Below are 18,955 nucleotides of genomic sequence, written 5' to 3' on the forward strand. Positions count from 1 at the left end.
TGCAGAGTGTCTTGAAAATGTGTGACACCTTTTATAAACCTTATAGGTACCGTTATAACTGCTGGTTTTTCCAGCTTAGAACAAGCTGAACTCTTCTTGTAATAGCCTGCCTCATGCATTTTATTGTTCTGATACCGTGGGGCAACAAGCAATCTCTGCCAGAGTTTGGACAGAAATGCTGATTCTCTTAGGCCAGGAGATACTGGCATAATTGAACAGTGCTTGCTTTATTTTCTTTTCTCAGCTGTGATGCTCTCCTGGTAAAATGTTCATTTGAATCCATTTTGTTTGTTTTGGGAACACAAGCTTTTCTTGGAATAATTCCCTTGATTGCAGTAGGAAGAGGATTTCTGTTTGGACTATTTATTTTCTGAAAAGAGGAAGGGAAACCTCCATGTTAAACTTTTATTTCCTTGTTTCCAGATCTAACCATATTCATATCTCATGAATCTCAAGGGTCCTTCCCTGACTGGTGCAGGGCATCTTATAAGAAAAGCTTATGAAAATTTTTCCATCAGACAATCCGCTAACTAAAATTATTATTTTCCTAAAGAGAAAAAATATTTTTAAGACTTCAACTCATTTTATTTCTGATCGCGCAATCACAAACTAACAGGAACAGAATCTACGTTTTCATATTTGAAATACCAAAATAGGGCAAAAATATTTTATTGTACCAAATTATTTTATTTAGCAAAAAAAAGAGTTTAATTTTGTTTCAATGTTTCTGGTTGGAACCTTTGTAAGATTTTATTTCATGATCATTTTTGACTGTTTTCTTCAGTTTCATTATTTCTTTCCAAATGAACATCCTGTTTCCAGACATCCATAGGTCTGACTCCAGTTTCCACAATGCGAAAAGTACGTTTCACGCAAGGAAAAATAGCTAGTGGGAGACAACCTCTGAAACAAGCATCTGATTATCCGCCGGAACTACAGCCTTCTGCTGCTCACAGAAATGGGTAACTCGCTGCTGACTTCACTGCTGCTCTTAATTGAATCTAAATGGCTAAGAACAAACTCAAGGGCAGCAGTGCCACTGTGGGGGCTAGAGCTTCTCACAGCTGTGCAAACCTCTTGCTCTCTGATGTCAGTTAACTCTAGCAAACCTCCACTGGCTCTTTGGTCCACAGGCATTTTGGAAAATTGAAGCAAAGGGGCTTGGCGCAAGCTAGCTGTTTCTGTTGCTAATTCACTGAACAATGACAATTTGCTGAACATCTGCATCAAAAGTATTTTTTAGTCCTGTTTGGATGTTAGTCTAGGAAGCCATTGTTATCCAAAAGTGCCTGAAGAGTTTGTCACAAACAAATCCAGGGGACCTCAACTCACCCTCCTTTTTCTACAAAGATCTAAGGAGGCTGATGTTTCCATCAGTCAGAGCATACTTAATGGGTTCTTAAACCCTGTTCTGAGGAGATAGTGGGAGCTGAGTGATGCAGTCCTCCAAAGGAGGAAGCATTTTTTACTCATAGGCTGTAATTCACTGAAAACAAAAAATCCGCCAGTAATTAACTTGAGACATACAGAAGATGAATAGGTTGGGTTTTGTTTTTTTTTTTTTTTCTTCCAGGAAGCTAGTTGGAGAAAAACCTGGTAAAGAGGATATAAATTATTTAGTTTGGTTAATTATCTCTAAGGAAGAAAACTTTTTCTGCAGTGAGCAACTTACCATAGCAAAAAAATGTTTTTCATTTAATTTCAGAGTTGCCATATGCAGTCTCAGTGGAATTTGGAGTTTAATTATGAAATGTTTTCACTTTCATGTGTCAGTGAGGTTTGGAAGAAAGTTTGAGTGTATGAAAGAAATGCAAATTCCAGATTGAAATTGGAAGGTATGAAAAAGGACATTGCTTTTAGGAGTATGAGTCAAACTGACGTCTACTGGTGTCCTGCCATTCACTGTGGAATACTGAATGTTTTTGCATAGAGAAAGGACGTATTTCCTTAAAGACAGCTGTTTACCTGAGAATGTTGTTTGTCAGAAAAATCTACTCATCATGGTTTTCTTATTAGCACTGTACTTGAGAACTGTGTGCAAGGTGAATTACCTGCCTGACTTGCAAACAATGAATAATTCAGCGTAAGCCAGTAAGTCAAATAAATCTTCCCAAATACTTTCTATCTGCCTACAAAATAGACGACAGCGAGAAAGGGACTGCTTTGGTGATTTAATACTTGCAGATCTCCCACTAAAACGATCTGTCTGTCCATCTGAAATAATTTGTGGTCTTTTACAGTATGTAATGAAATAATCTTTAACTACAGGTTTCAAAGCATGTTTCAGATATGGATTATGCCCAGTTCACAAATTCTGGACATAAATAGAGGGGGGGGCTTTAAATTTTCCAAAAGGTCATACAATGAAGCAGAGCAAAAGTAGGAGTAGATTCTAGATGCCCAATCTAGTGTTCGAGGAGGGGACGACGACACCAAAAAGCAAAAAACAAGACACAAAAAAACCCCCAAAACAAAAAAGAGGTTGGATTACAGCCATTTGTGGTCTTTACAGCACCTGGGCAATAAGAAAACTGAGATGAGAACAGTGGGGAAAAAATAAAAACCAAGAGATTAGTGCAGATCCTCTGAAGCCCGAAAGACTTAGACAAAGGACAGTAACCTTAAACTGTAATTACTGTTGTCATTTAGTGTTTCCACATGCATGATCTGGAGGCTCAGGGGAAATTGCTGTGCTAGAGGCTATCTAAGCGTAAAATAATAACAGAATTGTATGGAGGCATTTGTCCCTGGGTATAATCCAGTACTAGCGGTCCTGCCTCTGCTCCTGTCCTTGCTTCCCCATGGCTCATTCCAGCTTTTCCCAGGACAGTGCTTCCTCGTCCTAGGTAACAGCAGCAGCAGATGGAGAAACACATTTACCTCTGTAGCGTTAATAGAGATTTGAGTTGAGAGGTCTTTGTGCTCAGGAGACTGTAACCTAAGTAACATTTTTTTCATTTACTGTTTCTTTGCTGTCCAATAAGCAACTCATTTTTTGCATAAACTATGCACAAGTTATTTGACTGAACATGCTGCAGTTTATACATTTGAAATATATGGGTGCAGCGTTTCCCAGAAGGCAAAATCCAACACCCCCCTGCCTTTGTATTTGCAGATGGAAAGAAGCAGAAAGTCGAGGAATTGTGTGTCTTTGTGCTACTTTAAACCTACTTTAGGCTATGCTACTGACCCCAAATATGTGTTGATCGGCTGGGGAAGGTATTGGTTTGTCAGCGAGATGTGTCAGTGATTTCTTAGCAATTAGGGTTGCGTAGGTGTTGCGCAGGTTTTATTATAATATTTGCTCATGGAAATCCAAGCTCTCTTGAGTCTCTGCAGGTAGGAAGCTGACATTTAGCTCCTTTCGGTTCTCCTGCCCCGGCTACCAGGAGCATCAGTAGAACACCAGGACAAAGCATCTTCTTAGCTCCAGGCCGAGCACATTACCCTCAGATGGAGGTGTGGAATGAAACGATAGTTTTAGTCCCCTTTGTGAGGTGATTTGAAACCTCCTTTAGTATGTTTTGCCTGCTTGAAACAGCAGCTGCCCACGTTGACTAGAGGAACTAGTGATTTTGATGAAAGACACAATGAATGATTTCCTTGAGATTTATGTGGGGTTTTTGCAAGTCCTGAGTTAAATTGATAGGGGACATATGAGGGGGGAATAGGAGAGAACTTTTCTCAGTTCTGCCTTTATTTTTTGTTGTGAAGGTTGACAAGAGGAAAGGGATTTTTTTCTTTTCAGCCACGTTTTCCATAAGGGTCCTCAGATAAGTTTTTACTGGACAACACAGTAGCTTTCCAGGACTCTGTTTGCATAACAGATCTGAAGGAAAAACAAATAAAATAACCATCTGCTTCCTTCATCCCTGACCAAACCATGACCTCAGTTACACGCTTGTGTAAGGTATGAGGAGCTCGTGCTTTCTTCCTCTCTAAACGTTACCTGCTTTGTGAGTTACAATAAAGGGAAGAGAAATTCCGCTGGACAGTTTTCATCACCTGTAGGCACCTGTGGAGGAAGAGGGTACCTGGCTTAAGTGGGAGGGAGGAGAAGCATGTGAAGGAACAACACATGCCTCAGGTGGGGGTCACACTGGGATTTTTGCGGTATTTCTGTGGAATTGGACACAGGCGCTTATGCTGACCTTCCACAAGGTCCAAGATAGAAATACTGGAGATAAGCTACCTGTGAGCCACCACTACGAGGTGCACCAGCAGTGCACTACGCCAGGACGTCTCCGGGCCATGTCCACATGCCGTTGCTGCTTGCAGAGCCCGAGCATACTGATTCACCACGCTCTGCATGCTGCTCCGGCTTCATAGTACGCGCCTCTTCTGGGCACCCCTACTTACTCATTCCCCCCAACATCTCAGCGTCTTTTCCTCAGCAGGGGGTTGCGTATTCTGACTTGGTTACTTCTTTGGAAACAGATATTCTGCCCTGAAGCAAAGAATAGTAATTTGTCCTCACAAGTTCAGCCCAGCAAGTTTGAACTTGAGTTCAACCAGAGGGAGGCTTTTAACAGTTTTTCTCTTCACAGGGGTGGTGTTAAACACAAGAGAGATGTTTCTCCAGTTCGCAGCAGTGAAAATCTGAAGTAATTTCACTGAAATGAATGGAGTGAGTCTGTATTTACCCTTGGGCAAGAGGAGGTCGAACCCAGGTCTTTGCACTTCTGGAGAATTGAATCTCAGCCAAGAAGCTAATACCAAATGTGCACTGTTGTTCCACTGTGGTGGCTGCATCTGATGTTTTTCTTGGTGGTGTTCCTGAGTTTAGGTATTCCTGCCTCCTCTGTCCTTACTGTTTGTTCCTCTGACACCATTCCCACTTTTCTTGTTGCAGGGATAGATAGTTGGGATAGGGAATATGACTGCATTTTAAAAAATTGTTTCTAAGCTAGAGCATTTCCCTGATCTCATTTGCAGTTCAGTCCAGGGTGGCATGTGGCGAGATAAAACAAGAGGGAATAACTTAAACTGGGTTGACCCTTCCTTAAAGGGAAATGAGGAACAGCGAGGGGTCCTACCCAGTAGAGAGGATGGTAATTTTCAGTCCTTTTCAGGGACCTCAGGGTTTTTTTCTATTTTTTGTTCAGGTTTCCCCATTTTGCGAATACTGTTGTTACCCTCAGTCTCATAAAATGACATTTTGAGCCAAGACTTTGGCAGTTTCATTGCTTACATAATTCCACTGTATCTTTGGCAGCACTTCGTTGTTTGTGATTTTCTTTTAGTGGTGGTCATTCATAGGTACAGCTCACCTTGCTCTTAAAGGAAAGGCCCAGAACAAAAGACATAATTTCTCATGTCACTGTGTTGTCAACAGCTTACCAAGCCCATGATTCTGTCATTTAGCACTGGATGTTTTACACTTCTTCAGACTGCAGTGACCCAAGACACATGGGACTTTATATCCCAATCTAGGCATCTGTTCAGACTGCCATGAAGTCAATCGTTCTGCTGTAGTAGTTTATTTCCCCAGATCTTCCTTTCATTACTCTGTGAAGTACTGGTAGTCTCAAGCCACTTCTTCAGTGCTTGCTGTAACATAGGTTAATGCTGGTATTTTGGAACTATGAAGAGCCCCTAGATGTGCGTGCAGCAGGCGCTGCTAGTATTAACCAGATATTCACCACTTTTCATACCAAAGAAATGTAATTTCATCAGGGAAGCTTTTCTGTTAAATTTTTATTCTGTGGAAACCGTAACATGAATTGGGTCTCAAAGTTTGGACCCAGAGCAAATTCCATAGAATTTGCATGCATCATTTTTAATTGCCTCCTCTGTGAAACCTGAGCAAATGATTTTCTTCCATGATCTGTTAAACATTTGTCTCAATGGAAATAAACCGGGAAGAGCAAGAAGTATATAATGAGGATAGCAGTTTACAGGAGTGTATGGAAATCTTCGGTGATAGACTAAACCCTAAATATGCTTTTGCTTTTCTCAGTCCCTTGGGGTACAGCCTCCTTTCAATGAGTGTGAATACAGAGGTTCCTATTAATATTGATGCAAATGATGTATGTGCACTGGGAGGAAAATATACTCCAAAGTCTAATTATTTTATGCTAATAACTGAACTGAAAAGGTATTCCCTCATTCCGGGCAAAAAAAGCAGCAGTAGTTCAAATAATTTGCAGCAGGATGATCATTTTATCACTTTATTTAAACCAGCCTCTGCTTTGTCCCAGTGGTGACAGGGGAAAATTCTGGTACCAAAATCCCGGCTAGTGCACATACAACTTCAGTGAATAATGAGTTTTGTAGTCTTTGGGGGCCAGTTTTCATTGCTCTAGGCAGTGGATAAATAGAGGGGCCTGTGACAACTCTGAACCAACTGCATGTCCTTGTCCCTTGAAATCAAGGCAGAAACCCCTTTGTTTCTAAGATTTTTGAAAATAATTTTAATTGTGCAGATGGGCTTTGGAGAGAGGCTTGGCCAGCAGCCAGCAGGACAGGCTGCTGGAGAATATGGGCAGGGATGTAAAAAGCCTCTCTGCTAAAGGGGATTGTTGAGAAAACCCATAAAGAATATTCAGACCACACTTCTGTGCCTGGTACTGCTCTGTCCCTGTGACAAGCTAAGGAGAGTTTCAGCTGGGATAAACTCTGAGTGTATTAATGCTTGTCTCAGTTTCACGGGTTTTTCCTTCCCTGTTAATTCTCTGTGTGCTCTTTTAGCTTTGGGGACGGCTGTGTGCCCCAGTGTGGTGTCTTTTCCCCACTTTGTTGACCCCACCACTGCTCTGTGTCGGGTCTCCTGCCTACATTCGCAGGCTAGATGCGATTCCTTTGCCAAATCGCTCGTGTCCTGGTGACTTTCTTGTCAAGAAAAGGGCTGTACACTTTGCCTGGGGAAATGTGGGTTTGACACGCTTCTCAGGCTGGGCACTAGGCGGTTCAGAAGTTCGGGGCAGAAAGGTGTTTTTCTGCCCCATCGTGGCAGCCAGATTCTGGGATGAGGTGGGAAAAGTGCCCTGATGTAGATCTCTCTGCCTTGGCCATGCTCTCTCCCGCAGTGCTGGGCACCAGTGAGCTCTGCAACTGCGCTCTCTGCAGGCTCCATGGCAGGAATTGAGGGAGAACATTTGAAGATTAAAAGAAAGGATTCTGATGTACAGCGTGTCATGACAAGGATCAAGGTCAGTCCTTTGGAAGTACCACATTAAAAACTGATTTGGGTAAAGGACAGAATTATAGGACATGGACTGTTTCTTCCCTTTTTGTAAACCAATCCTTTGTTTCCCAGCTTTTCCTACCTTTCTTCTTGATACAGAAATTGTTCTGTAGAAACTGTTCTGTTTTGATGCTTCCTCTGTGGCAGATGGCCTGTCCCTGGCAGCTATACGCTGCTAACCCAATGCTGTACAGCAGTGATACATAAACCTCTGCTGATTTTATTAACGTGCTTTGTGACGGGGATCCATAAACCTCTGAATCTAGGAGCTGAAGAAGTGCAGTTGCAACCTTTATGGTGTACAGCCCAATCAATACAAATCATCAGTTGCTTCCTACTGGGCTGGGAAAAGGATGGGAGCAAGCTCCCTTGTCTTTTCTGTCCAGTGTATTTATGGTAATAGAATAAAGAAGTAGCTGTGCTATAAACAACCACTCTGCTGTTGGGTGCGTGAGCAGATATGCGAATGTGAGCAGCAGCATAATTGCGGTTTTCCCTCTGTCATAAGATTGGCTTCTGTTTTGTGTCTGGCTTCTAGTTATGAAATTTCCTGAGAAAAGACATTGTACAGCCCATGTAATTCCCACCAGGCAGCACTTTAGGATGATCAGTGGTTTGCAATTCTATATCTCATCTCCACTGAGATAGCAACAGAGCTCTGAAGGCGTTAAAAATGGACAAGAAAGGCTCACTAATATATCACTACCGCTCACGCGAACCTTGAAGTTTAAGTATTGCAGGTTTGAAATATTAGAATAAGCTTAGACTTTTTGGCAGTTGTTGCTATATCACTCCAGGCAGGCAGCTTTGTAAAAATAGGCTTTGTTTTTTATTAAAGCTAAATGGGCTTTCTGCAGATGTCATTATCACCTGGCTGGGGAGGTGTTGACAGCAGTGGGCAGTAATCAGTGCTAGCAACCTGCCTGTATGGTGCAGTGGGGACCTGAGTCAGAACAGAGACCACAGGAGATGCTGCAAGAAGAGTAGGTGGCCATTTGTGATGGCCCTCTCTGTCTGCGCAGAGGGGCTCCCTTCCACGTGAACTGAAAGAGATGCCTTTTCAGGGGGTATTCTCCCCAAATTCAAACTGCGTCATTTGCTCACAGAACAGAAGAAATAGGGAAAGGAAAAATTGTTTTGAACAATGACAGTGCAGAATAGGTTACAAAAGAGAAGGGTTGTATTCTGTAGGCCACTCACAGGGTTGCAGCCAGGAAAAAGAAGTCAAAAGGCACTTGTGCCTTTTCTGAACCCAGGTTTTTGAAAGCCTGGATTCTGCCTGATGGAGCTAACCGCTCCTTCACTGTCACCCCATGACTCCAGGTTTTGAGGACCCACAGCTAGTTTTAAGTAACTGCTTTAATTCAGACTTTCTTAAATGAATTTAAATCAAATTGATTTTCTGCTTGGTTCATGCACTGTACGTAGAACAATGGCACTGACATTACTTTTCCTGCTTTCCCTCCTGTGATAGCCATGATACCATTTTTATTCTGGGAAGTTGGTCTTCAGCTGAGATTCTGGCAAAACTTATGTATGAAAATTATTCACCACCACTGGATCCAGTGGGGCCCATCTGCTCAGAAGGGCCATAAACAGCAGAGGAAGCTTAAGTAAACTTTTTACTCTAAGCCGTGCTGCATGAGAGAGGAACCTCAAACAGCTCCCACCGCTGTTACTGTGACTGAACGCTGTCATTGGGCATGGGGGGCAACTGTATAAAAATGCTTTGGTTTTTTACTTAGAAGCTGTTTAGAAAAGGAGTACACATGGAAAGCAAAATAAATCACATAAAGGATGGGGCAACATGCAGCTCGTCAATGAGTGTGACATGGCATATTTACTGTTAACGTGGGAAAGGGATATTCTGTGCCAGTAATTCCATGAGAAAAAATGTGAATTGTATTTTTCCAAGCAGATGTTTCAAGGCAAATGATGAGCTATTAGATGAAATTTGAGTGGGAAGGAGGCTGTGGAGAATGAAGTGGAAGTATGACGAGTTATAGCACAGGTCAGAAGCCAGCTTTTAAGTGCAGAATCACTTTGGAGACTAGGGGGTTTATTTTTGGCGCATGCTGCAGAGTTACATTGAGGTCTCATCCTCTGCTGACTTAGTTTCCCTAAGTGTTGATGAGTACCTACACAGGCGTGTTGCAAGGCTCTTCCAGTCTGTATATATGCCGTACGCTTAAACATAATGTCTGTAAAGCAAATGGGCATATTCAGAAAGAAAAGCGTTCAAAAAATGGGTAGACGTGGCACTTGGGGACATGGTTTAGTCTAGTCTACCCTTAATTGGTTTAGTGTGGACTTGGTAATGTTAGGTTAATGGTTGGACTGGATGATCTTAAAGGTCTTTTCCAACCTAAACGATTCGATGATTCTAAAATGCATGAAGATAGAGGTGAAGCTGCTACAAATGATGCTTTATGACTACAAATGTGTTTGGGCATTAGCTCAAATATTCACACATTTACAAGAACTCTCGTCTGCATCAGGGTGGGTCAACGGTACGCTTCGACAAAGAGAATAATTTTACCTGTCAGTTGAATCTTCCCATACAAACCCAACTGAACAGATTTTTCTCCAAGTGATATTTTCTCACAATCCTCACTTATCTGGAGACTTGCTTCATGAAATAAATTAACTTAAAATCAACAGAGTTAGAGGAATCTTTAGCCTGTGAGCACTCCTGTTCTCTTGGGATGTATCAGATATTCATCGCGTGTGTGGAAGCAGCAACTGTACTAATGGAATCTTTAAAAAGGAGGTTATATAAAGGTGGGCTCTGTAGTACCTCTCTCCTTGTAGCACCAGTGAGCTATTGTGGAGCGGGAGGAAAGTCCTCTGCTGGAAAACTGCCCAGGAGTATAAGAAATGGTCCAAAATTATAAATGAACAAATGATGACAAAGAGGGAATTATTAAATTAGAAGATTCAGCATCATGTGAGCACCTCTCTTCATTGCACAGATATATCCAAAAGCTAGTCTCAATGCCAAAAAGTTTGCAATCTTAAAGATGAACTGGGCCTGATTCCCATTTAAACGAAAACCCTTTTATACCACAGAGAGGCTGCAAATATAACTTAGACCTACTTTGGGTATCACCTCAAAGGTTGATGGTGGCCTTTGTAATAAATGAAAACCACTCCATGAAAAGATTTTTACTGTTGAAGAAGAAGAAGAAAAAGGTGGCTTTTTTTCCCCCAAGCGTGATGTTTTAAGAAAGGTACTGCAGTACTTGGCTGAGGGATGTGAGAGAAGGAAAAGCTGTGACTCGTAGTAACTAATGTTACAGCTAAGAAGGGAGGATCTGCAGTCGATAGTGCCCTACATGCATGGGGCCCAGTTTTCTTTTCTGTCACCAGGCATGCTGTTGTTTACACCTGTACCGAGAGGTGGTTATTCTGATTGATTTGGAGAGGCTGATCGTTTCTGTGGCCTAATGTAACTGGTGAGACAGTGAAGTGCAAAAGTTACCCACAAGCTGCTGATAAAGTGTCCCTGTGGTTTGCAGTCTCTCCAGATCCACTCTCCAGACTAATGCATGCAGTTACAACCCATCTCCGGGGAATTTCTTTCTTACAGAGATCTTTGATTTTATAACTGAAGTGACTGTCCTGCTGTCTTGCAATGAGACGTGGTTTGAAATATAAATGACTTTGCCTTTTTTGTCATTATATACAATAAAGTGTAATGTCAGCTTCTCCATGTAGAATAAGAAGCACTTTTTCATTCCTGTGGAAACTTCTTAAGATTCCAGAAATGCTCCTGCTCTCTTTTTGGCTTGTCTAAGCAGTGAAAAAATTGGAAACAAGAACAGTGTTCCTAGAATAGCCAGCACCTGTGATAGTATATAGATCCCTCACTCCAAAGTGAGGAGAGAGCAGAGGTGTGAAGCAGTTTCCTTGTACTTGAGGCAGTACACTGCATATCAAGTTATCCAGGGCTTTTTCTCTGTCTCAGTCTTTCCTCTTAGTAAATTCTATCCTAGGGCAAAAAAACTTTGTCAAAGAGGGCATGATCCTGTGAAAATTTCTGGTTTACCAAATTGGCATTTTCCATTGCAGAACATCCGTACTCAGCATTCATTTTACATTGCAGCCTAAACAACTCACTTGCATTTCAAAGTAGAAGCTAGAGGAGCGCTATTGATTGCTTAGCTGAGCAGGTTGAATGTGATCTGCAGCCTCCTCTTACACATTGATTCCTTGTCTCTTTACTCACTGCTTCCTGAATGTCACTGAACTGTGAGAGGCCTGCTAAATGGACAAAAATATTGATTTCTTTTCCCCTTCTTTTATTTTTGAAAGCTCCTTATTTACCAAGCACTGAACTAATATCAGGAAAACGAAAGGTCACAAAATAAGGCAGAAGCAAGTCAGTTCTTGCATATTTTTTTTTAAAATATGAACTCGGTTGAAACATGAGTTCTTTAAATTGTGTTTCTGTCAAGAAAGGTTAATTGCCTGAGTGGAACCTTTGAGTTCAGCTGTTCACCTTCATATTTTACTATTGTCTGATCGATGCTGAACTTCTGGGGTAGTTTCCTAAATGACTGTACCTCTGGTGTTATGATTTTCAGTAATTTTTGCAGAGAAGTTAGTGAGCAGCCCCAACTATGCTGGGTTTTGCTGTGCAAGGCAGTCAGTAACAATCAGCTTTTAATGGTGGCAGTATTTTGTCCCTGGTTTAGTCTACTGGGAGTGTGGCATTTTTGCGATATCATACACAGAGAGAGGGGAAAGACATTCAAAGAGCACAAGCTGGAGTCAAGGAAAACTGAGAAGACCCCAAGAGGGATGTCTGGGGACAGCATAAGTGTCCAGAGGCTTTAGTATCTGCTGATGGTCTATATAAACTTAGTAGTGTTTCTGGAGTCAAATAGGTCTGGTTAGAGAAAGGGGAAAACTAGGACTTGTCCAGAACAAGCAGGTCCTTGATATCCAGTGACACTGTTTCAACTAGTAACAAAACAAAGAAGAAACAGGAAGGTAGAAGAAGGAAGGCTGAGAACAATGAAGAATGAACATATTTTACAGTGGATATGACTTTCCCTACAAATCAAAGCAATTCTCATGCTGTCTATGCTTGTCATTATGAAAATAGCTTTTAAACATGCATAAAACAAGAGTGATACAAGTATTTTAATGGAAAGAGATGCATTTTTACTTTCATGAAGTCTTAAATTGAAAACAATTTTCTTTGTGTGTCCTTTGCTTAGAAATGGCAAGGAAGGTTGTGTTGATAAACTTTATGTTTCAAAGGCCTTGTGCTTCAACACCTGCTACGTCTTTGCTGTAGGGGGTCTAACTGCACCTACCAAGGAGTGTCAGGATAGATTGGGGAAAGAGTCCCTGTACAGAAAACTCCCCAGGGATTAGTGGATACAGGTAGAAGAGGCACTTGGAGACTTTGTTAGGAATAATCCACCAGAGACACCTACAGGTGGCAACAGGGACTCATTGCTATGCATGGAGAGATCCATGAGAACCTTCGAAAGTTATTAGCTCGCTCAAGAGGAGCAGTTGTCATTTGATTAATAAGTATTGGCTGGTCAATGACACTCACACCCCCTGATATCCCTGCTCATTCTTTCCAAGCCTTGAAACAGGCTCAGGAAGTTTGAAATCGAGCAGATGGATCCAGTTATATCAAGACGAAAGGCATCAATTTTCTGCATTGCCATGGCTGGATGGAGTCTAGCAGCTTCACCACCCCAGGGTATCGGTTCAGTAGCAGAAATGAGCTGTCCCCATTGCCATCTAAAAGTGATTCCGTTTTGTTCAGTTGATCTGACTTTAGTTACAGTTCAAGTAGGTCTGTGCTTCCTTTTTGCTAGTGAGGAGAGTCAGCTTTATTTTTAGTTTACTTTTAGTTTTGTAGTGGAAAGTGACACAAAACTTGGTTACTTTGGGGCTTTTAACAAAAATGTAGAAGAATCTAAGATGGGTGTGCCTATCTGACATCTTCAGAGCTTCTTACCAGTAAGCAGCTCAGCTGTCGGACAATACAGGTGATGAGTATGTACTCTGTGAATGGGATCAGTGCACCTCCAGTCTCCTAATGGACATCTCTCTTCTATGTTATGTGGATGGAGTAGATAGTAAAATTAAATGTCTTTCTGTTTACTTAGGCAGAAATCAGAGGTGAAAGAGACGCACTCATTTAACTGTGTTGTCATTTGTGAGTAAGACCCCAAAAAGTTGCTGTAGGTGCTTGATAATCAATTCTCTTTACTTTTTAAAGAGAGTTAGGTGTGCATTTCACTCTGGCTCACTTGAACTTTTCTGCCTTCATCTTTTGTTGCCATCGTGTTTCTTTGGATATCAGAAATTAATGACAGCAACAGTCGGGACAGCTTTCCACTAGCTGGAGGTGGTTTATTTGATGATGCCTTTGTGCATCTGGACACACTGTTCCAAACCACCTTCATGGGAGACTGATCTTCAGTACAATTCATAGGGCCTAAGACCAACCATCAGCCTGACTTCTTCAAAAATACAGGCTATCAGTTTCCAACTTCTCACTTCACCTTCAGGAGCAGACCTGTGTTGACCCTGAGGCTTTAGAGAAAAAAGAACCACTGCTTCCTTTGGCTCATCATCTCACTTCTGTGTTGTTTTTTTTTTTTTTTTTGAAAAGCCATGCAAGCCATGCCTACTAGATGTCATGAGTGGGACTGCCTTTTTCCTCTAGAATTTGGCCTGAATTCTCCTGTTCTGAAGTTTTTGATTCTTGAGGTTGGGGGTTGTGTGTACTGTTCCAGTTTTGTGCACCCGCTGGTATAATTTAGTAAATCTGTCATTTATGCTCAATATAACAGAGTCATTTAACTGCAGGAGCTCACCAGTACAATTAACCCTGTTCTGTCAAACGAGGAGCTGATTATCTTGGCATTCGCAGGAGCATAGAGCACAGTTAGAGTGCTGCAGTTTCTGGCCCTCCCAGAGCAGTATTGCAGTCAATTGATTATTTTGTTAATTTGTTCTGCATCGGTATCCTGCTGCTTTATTATCATGCAAGTGGCTTTATACGCCATGCGTAAGTACAAGTATATTAAAAATCAATACTTGAGCCTTTTTTCCTTGTAAAGATCTTGTCATCCTTGGGCTACCTTCTTTGATACATGACCTTCATTCTGATTACAACACAGCTAGTAACTTTTACGTGATTTAGTAACATGCTAATAAAGTAGATGCTCCAATTTTGCTCTCTACTTAATCCTGTATCCTAACGAAGGAGGAATAAATGAATTAAGAATGAAATAAACAAAAGGCTGTTATTGCTGATAAATAAGCCTAATTTTGAGACAGTAAAATTCATGCTATTTTAGTAAGAAAATCTCATTCCTTCACTAGGTTCTAATAAGTATCATGCTTCACAGGCTCAAATCATTTAGAGATGCTATTATCAGAAGCCTGAGTCTTACAAACACTGTTTTTCCTGCTTCAGTTGGGGAAACAAGTATTTAAAAGATGGCATGAGGTTGCTTTGTGTATTGGATTGAGGGCTGGATTCCAGGTCTGCACTTGACACAAATACATGAGATTATGGCTGTTAAAAAATCAGAATGTTTTCCAATGATATTCTACCATTGCACACGCAAAGATGTTCTCCCTTGTATGTGCTTTGAAACATATTACCTGCGTCATGATACTTAATGCATTTATGTTACTGATGTCACTGGGAGGCCTGCTCTTCTCTGAGATAGCAGAATCAGATGCGGTCCCTCTCCTGATCTAGACCAGATATGAAAGTATAAGTTCCCAGCTCTGAAAAAAACACCATTTTTCTAACGCAGATACCCAGCTGACAAGAAGACTAGGATTTTCCTGAGTCAGCTATCTGCAGCCCTAAATGGGCAGTTCTCCACTGAAATAATTGCATTTGCATCATCCTGTTCCAATGATAAGTTTGTTCTGTTGGGGATTTTTTTCTGGAATATATGGATGTTATCTGATCTTGGGATCATTGCTTTTTAGACACATTTTCATCAGGAGAAAGGCAAGTTCTTACTTCGTGCAGGGTTATACAAGGTAAGTTGAATGAGGCCATTTGTAGCTTATGTAAGTGAGAAGCTACCAAGGCCTTACCCAAACCTTCCAATTCATTTCATGACAGAAGTGCCTAATCTTTTCTGGATGTGATTGTATGAGTTACTGAACACGAGGAAAACCCCCTTGTTTCTGTAGTGAGAGAAAGACCTCAGAATTTCTGAGACTGTTACCTCTGTGGATGGTAACATCCTGTACGCCTTTTCTATGTGAAATATTCAGAAAAGAGCCTACAGAGTGGTTTTAGTTCAGAGAAGGTTATACCTCCTTGAGGGGTATATTTCCTTGTCTCAGGAAATTATACTGTAATGTAATGTAATATACAAAAAAATAAATTATATTTTATTGTGAAGATGGAGCAAATCAGACAAATGAGATGATCCTGAAGAGGGAAACCAGCCTGTGCTATTTCTGTAAATTGCTCCCCCACTTCCTCTGGGTTGTTGTGAAGAAAAGCCAGGGCTCCGAAGCATTGCTTTTTAATTTGTAGAAATCCTTTTGTACTAAATCCTAATTCAGTGCCTTAATGCAGCAGGTCCTGCAGAGCCAGCAAGCTTGCGTGGGAGCACAAACGCATGAAATCTTTTTCTCTGGCATCCCTCTAAGTGAGGGTTGGCTTCTGTTCATAATTATTTTCTGTGGTGACAGCTCGGGGTTTGCAGTCGCAAGCAGAGAGGCAGGGGTGGTGACGGAGGAAGGCATAATGACAGGTGATTGCTCTGTTGTCTCCATGGCATCACTGAGCCTTATCTTAGAGGTATCAAACAGTGTGCTTATACCTTTCGTTACTCTGTTCAGATACCTGGCACCACTAAGTACACCTAGTATGGGTCCTACTTAATCACTGTCCTCTTTCTAGCTTATTTGGTATTAGTTTTTTTCTTTCTTTTCAGTCTGCTCTGTTTTTAATGAACCTGCACAGTAATGGAAACACACGTATAAATGAAAGCACCTACCAGTTCAATATTATTTGGTAGCTTTAGTTAGGGAGTTAGAATTCATACAAGTAGATTTTTAGAAACATTTGATACTGCCTTTTCAGGGCGCGCTGCCCCATCCTACTCACTATGAATTGGTACTAGGTTTTCAGGGTTATAACAAAGCAATATGGCTGGGAGGAAAATAGGTTTTTGCCCCATCAGTTAGATCCCAGGTTCATCTCAGCCTTAGGCACCTCACTGAGCACTGTCTTTTGAGGCTCCTGCTTTAATTAACAGAGACAGAAGGACACCTCCAAGAATGACTCAGCTGGCCTAAGATCTGATTTAGCCTTTAGATGAATTTCTCCTCTATTGATTTTGGCTGACACTACATGAGTTACTGTGACACAGCAGTGTAACTCCTGTATACGTCGTCTTAATCAGAAATGCCAAAGCCACACATGTAGAAGTGGTTCTCCAAGTTACTAGATTAATTTAATAACCGTGCCTTTTTTTCACAAAAATGAAATGGAAGAAAAAGGAAACGTTAGGGGTTTTGCTGCCTTCTTGCTGTACTCGGTTTATGGTTTTAAGCGTCCCTCTCTGATCAAGAGGGCTAGACTTTTCTTTTAATTTTTTTTATTTTGAATTAAATGCTGGGACTTACGCTACCTTGTTTCCAGGTGTTAGGCTAAAGAGTACAAAAAAAGTATGCCAAACTGGACAGCATTTCTGCAAGGTCTAAGAACATGTTAGCACGTATTATAACAACAATTGCAACCGTTCGGTGATCTCCTTTAGGAGTGCTCTTTTACATGGGTACAAATAAGATGATTGTGGTCTGACGTGTAGTTCCTGCCTCCAAAGATATTTCTGTGTCTAACTTTTCTTGTTTTCTACAGTGCTTAGTTAAATGTTTTTGTGGATTTGCTGTTCATAAAGGAAAGGATCTCTAAAAACTATGGCTACTTGTGTTTCATAACCAGTATTTTTATATCTTACAGTTTAGCCAGTCTGGTCCATTTAGTGGCTTTTTTGCCATGTAGTTTTTCTTGCCAATGTATTTATTTATCACTTATTTATTGCAAGGATAATCCCTGAAAGTAGATTGCTCTACAAGACGTGTTTTTGAGAACTTCAGGAGTATGATGAAAGCACACAACCTCAGATATTTTTCTCCCAGCAAATGTCTTTGGAAGGAAAGGCTATCTAATACTCTGAAAATGCCCTGGAGAAAAATCTGAAAAAGTAAAAGCATGGTTGAGACCGGCCTCATTTTATCAAATGCCTGTAGCTTCGAACAGTGACATATTGGGAATTAATTAAATAATTTTAGCTTCTAATAGCAATGTTTTTATATTGGTGGCTATGAAAAAGAAAAATATGGCAAGAAGATCCATGACACTAATGATACCTGAACAGAGGCTGTTTCTTATGCAAATTCTCAGGTATCTAAAACACGTTCAAGCTGTAGCTTTCCTCCAGATAGGACACTTGTGGGTGTCTCTCCACCACATAGCCACTGTAGTAGTCCTTGAGCTCTCTATGTCTTTGCAAATTTTGACTGAAATCAGCCACAGGTTTAGAATTTGCAAATGAATGACACTGACACAAACAATGTGATTTCATAATCCTTATTGGTCATGAAAACAAGGTTAAAAAAATCTTTGTATCTGTGATTAAGAATGTTGAGCTAAAGATGTAAAAATTAACCCTTCCAGGTAAAGAAAGCTGTGCAACAGGAAGGCTTCAGCAGAAAGAAACGAGGATATAGAGACATCAATGACATTGACATCAACATGAATGATCCTTTATTTACGAAGCAATGGTACCTGGTAAGTTTTGAATGAAAACCGCGATAATCATAACTAAACAACTGGCATTCAAGCCATTCTGTGCTGTTGCAATGTTTTGCAAGAGTTCTTTCCAAATATGTCACAAGAACTTGGGAATGGATCCAAGGCTCTGTCCTGTTGTTTTTAACTGTACCTCTTTTATGCTGGGAAGACCCAGCACGTTTCAAGAGCTAAATTTCATTTCAGTCAACGGAAAGATCCTTAGAAGGCTTGAAAGAGAACTGTATTGGTGTCCTGTGGGCATTCCTGGTGTGCTGATGTGACCCCTAAAACTGCATATGAATCATGTCTTTGAGCTGTTGCCAGGTAAAATATTGTTATAGAATTATAACAAAAAGTTCTAGTGCACTGGCTAGAAAAAGTTGAGGGTTTTCTTTTCTTATGGAAATTTGAATATTAATTGATTTTCTTCTATCAAAAGCAGAACAGCTGAAAAGTGATGAATTCTGGCTTAAGCTAATGTCAAAAGCAATTAATATTTTGTTAAATTGTTTAATTTTTCATGTCGCATATTTTAGAGGGAGAAGTCTTTAGTCATAAAAGAAAAATTAAATTTTTACATAAAAGCAGCCAAAATTATATTTTTCTATTTAAGAAGTTGATAGAGTAATTTTGTACAGTTTTAATGTTGCAACCTGTTTGTGATGAAATACTTAGTAAATGCAGTACTACCTTGTTAACTTAAGAAGGCTCTTTTTGCATTAAGAATAGTGTTTCTTATTCTCTTTCCTTTTAATCTATTTCTTATGGTTTATGAATCCATCCAATATGGCTTTCCCCCCACCCCCCAAAACAAGACAGGTGAATGAGGGCACATTAATATGAATGGGACTTCATCCTTGATGGGATGATAAACTAAAGTGTGGATTAATTCACTTCTTTCTGGTACTTCAATCAAAATGTTGCAGTGATAAAAATATCAAAATTTTTATGAA

General features: G+C 40.6%; 1 protein-coding gene across 1 annotated transcript in view; it reads left to right on the forward strand.

Annotated features, from left to right (window-relative positions):
• PCSK2 (proprotein convertase subtilisin/kexin type 2) overlaps positions 1-18,955 on the forward strand; it is a 107,988-nt gene that overhangs the window by 33,960 nt on the left and 55,073 nt on the right. Inside the window, exon 3 of the mRNA XM_075708073.1 lies at positions 17,886-17,999. Coding sequence (XP_075564188.1) covers positions 17,886-17,999 — 114 coding nt within the window. The remainder of the gene's footprint in view (positions 1-17,885; positions 18,000-18,955) is intronic.

The sequence above is a fragment of the Pelecanus crispus genome, chromosome 3, assembly GCF_030463565.1.
Source record: "Pelecanus crispus isolate bPelCri1 chromosome 3, bPelCri1.pri, whole genome shotgun sequence".
Classification (NCBI taxonomy): Eukaryota; Metazoa; Chordata; class Aves; order Pelecaniformes; family Pelecanidae; genus Pelecanus; species Pelecanus crispus.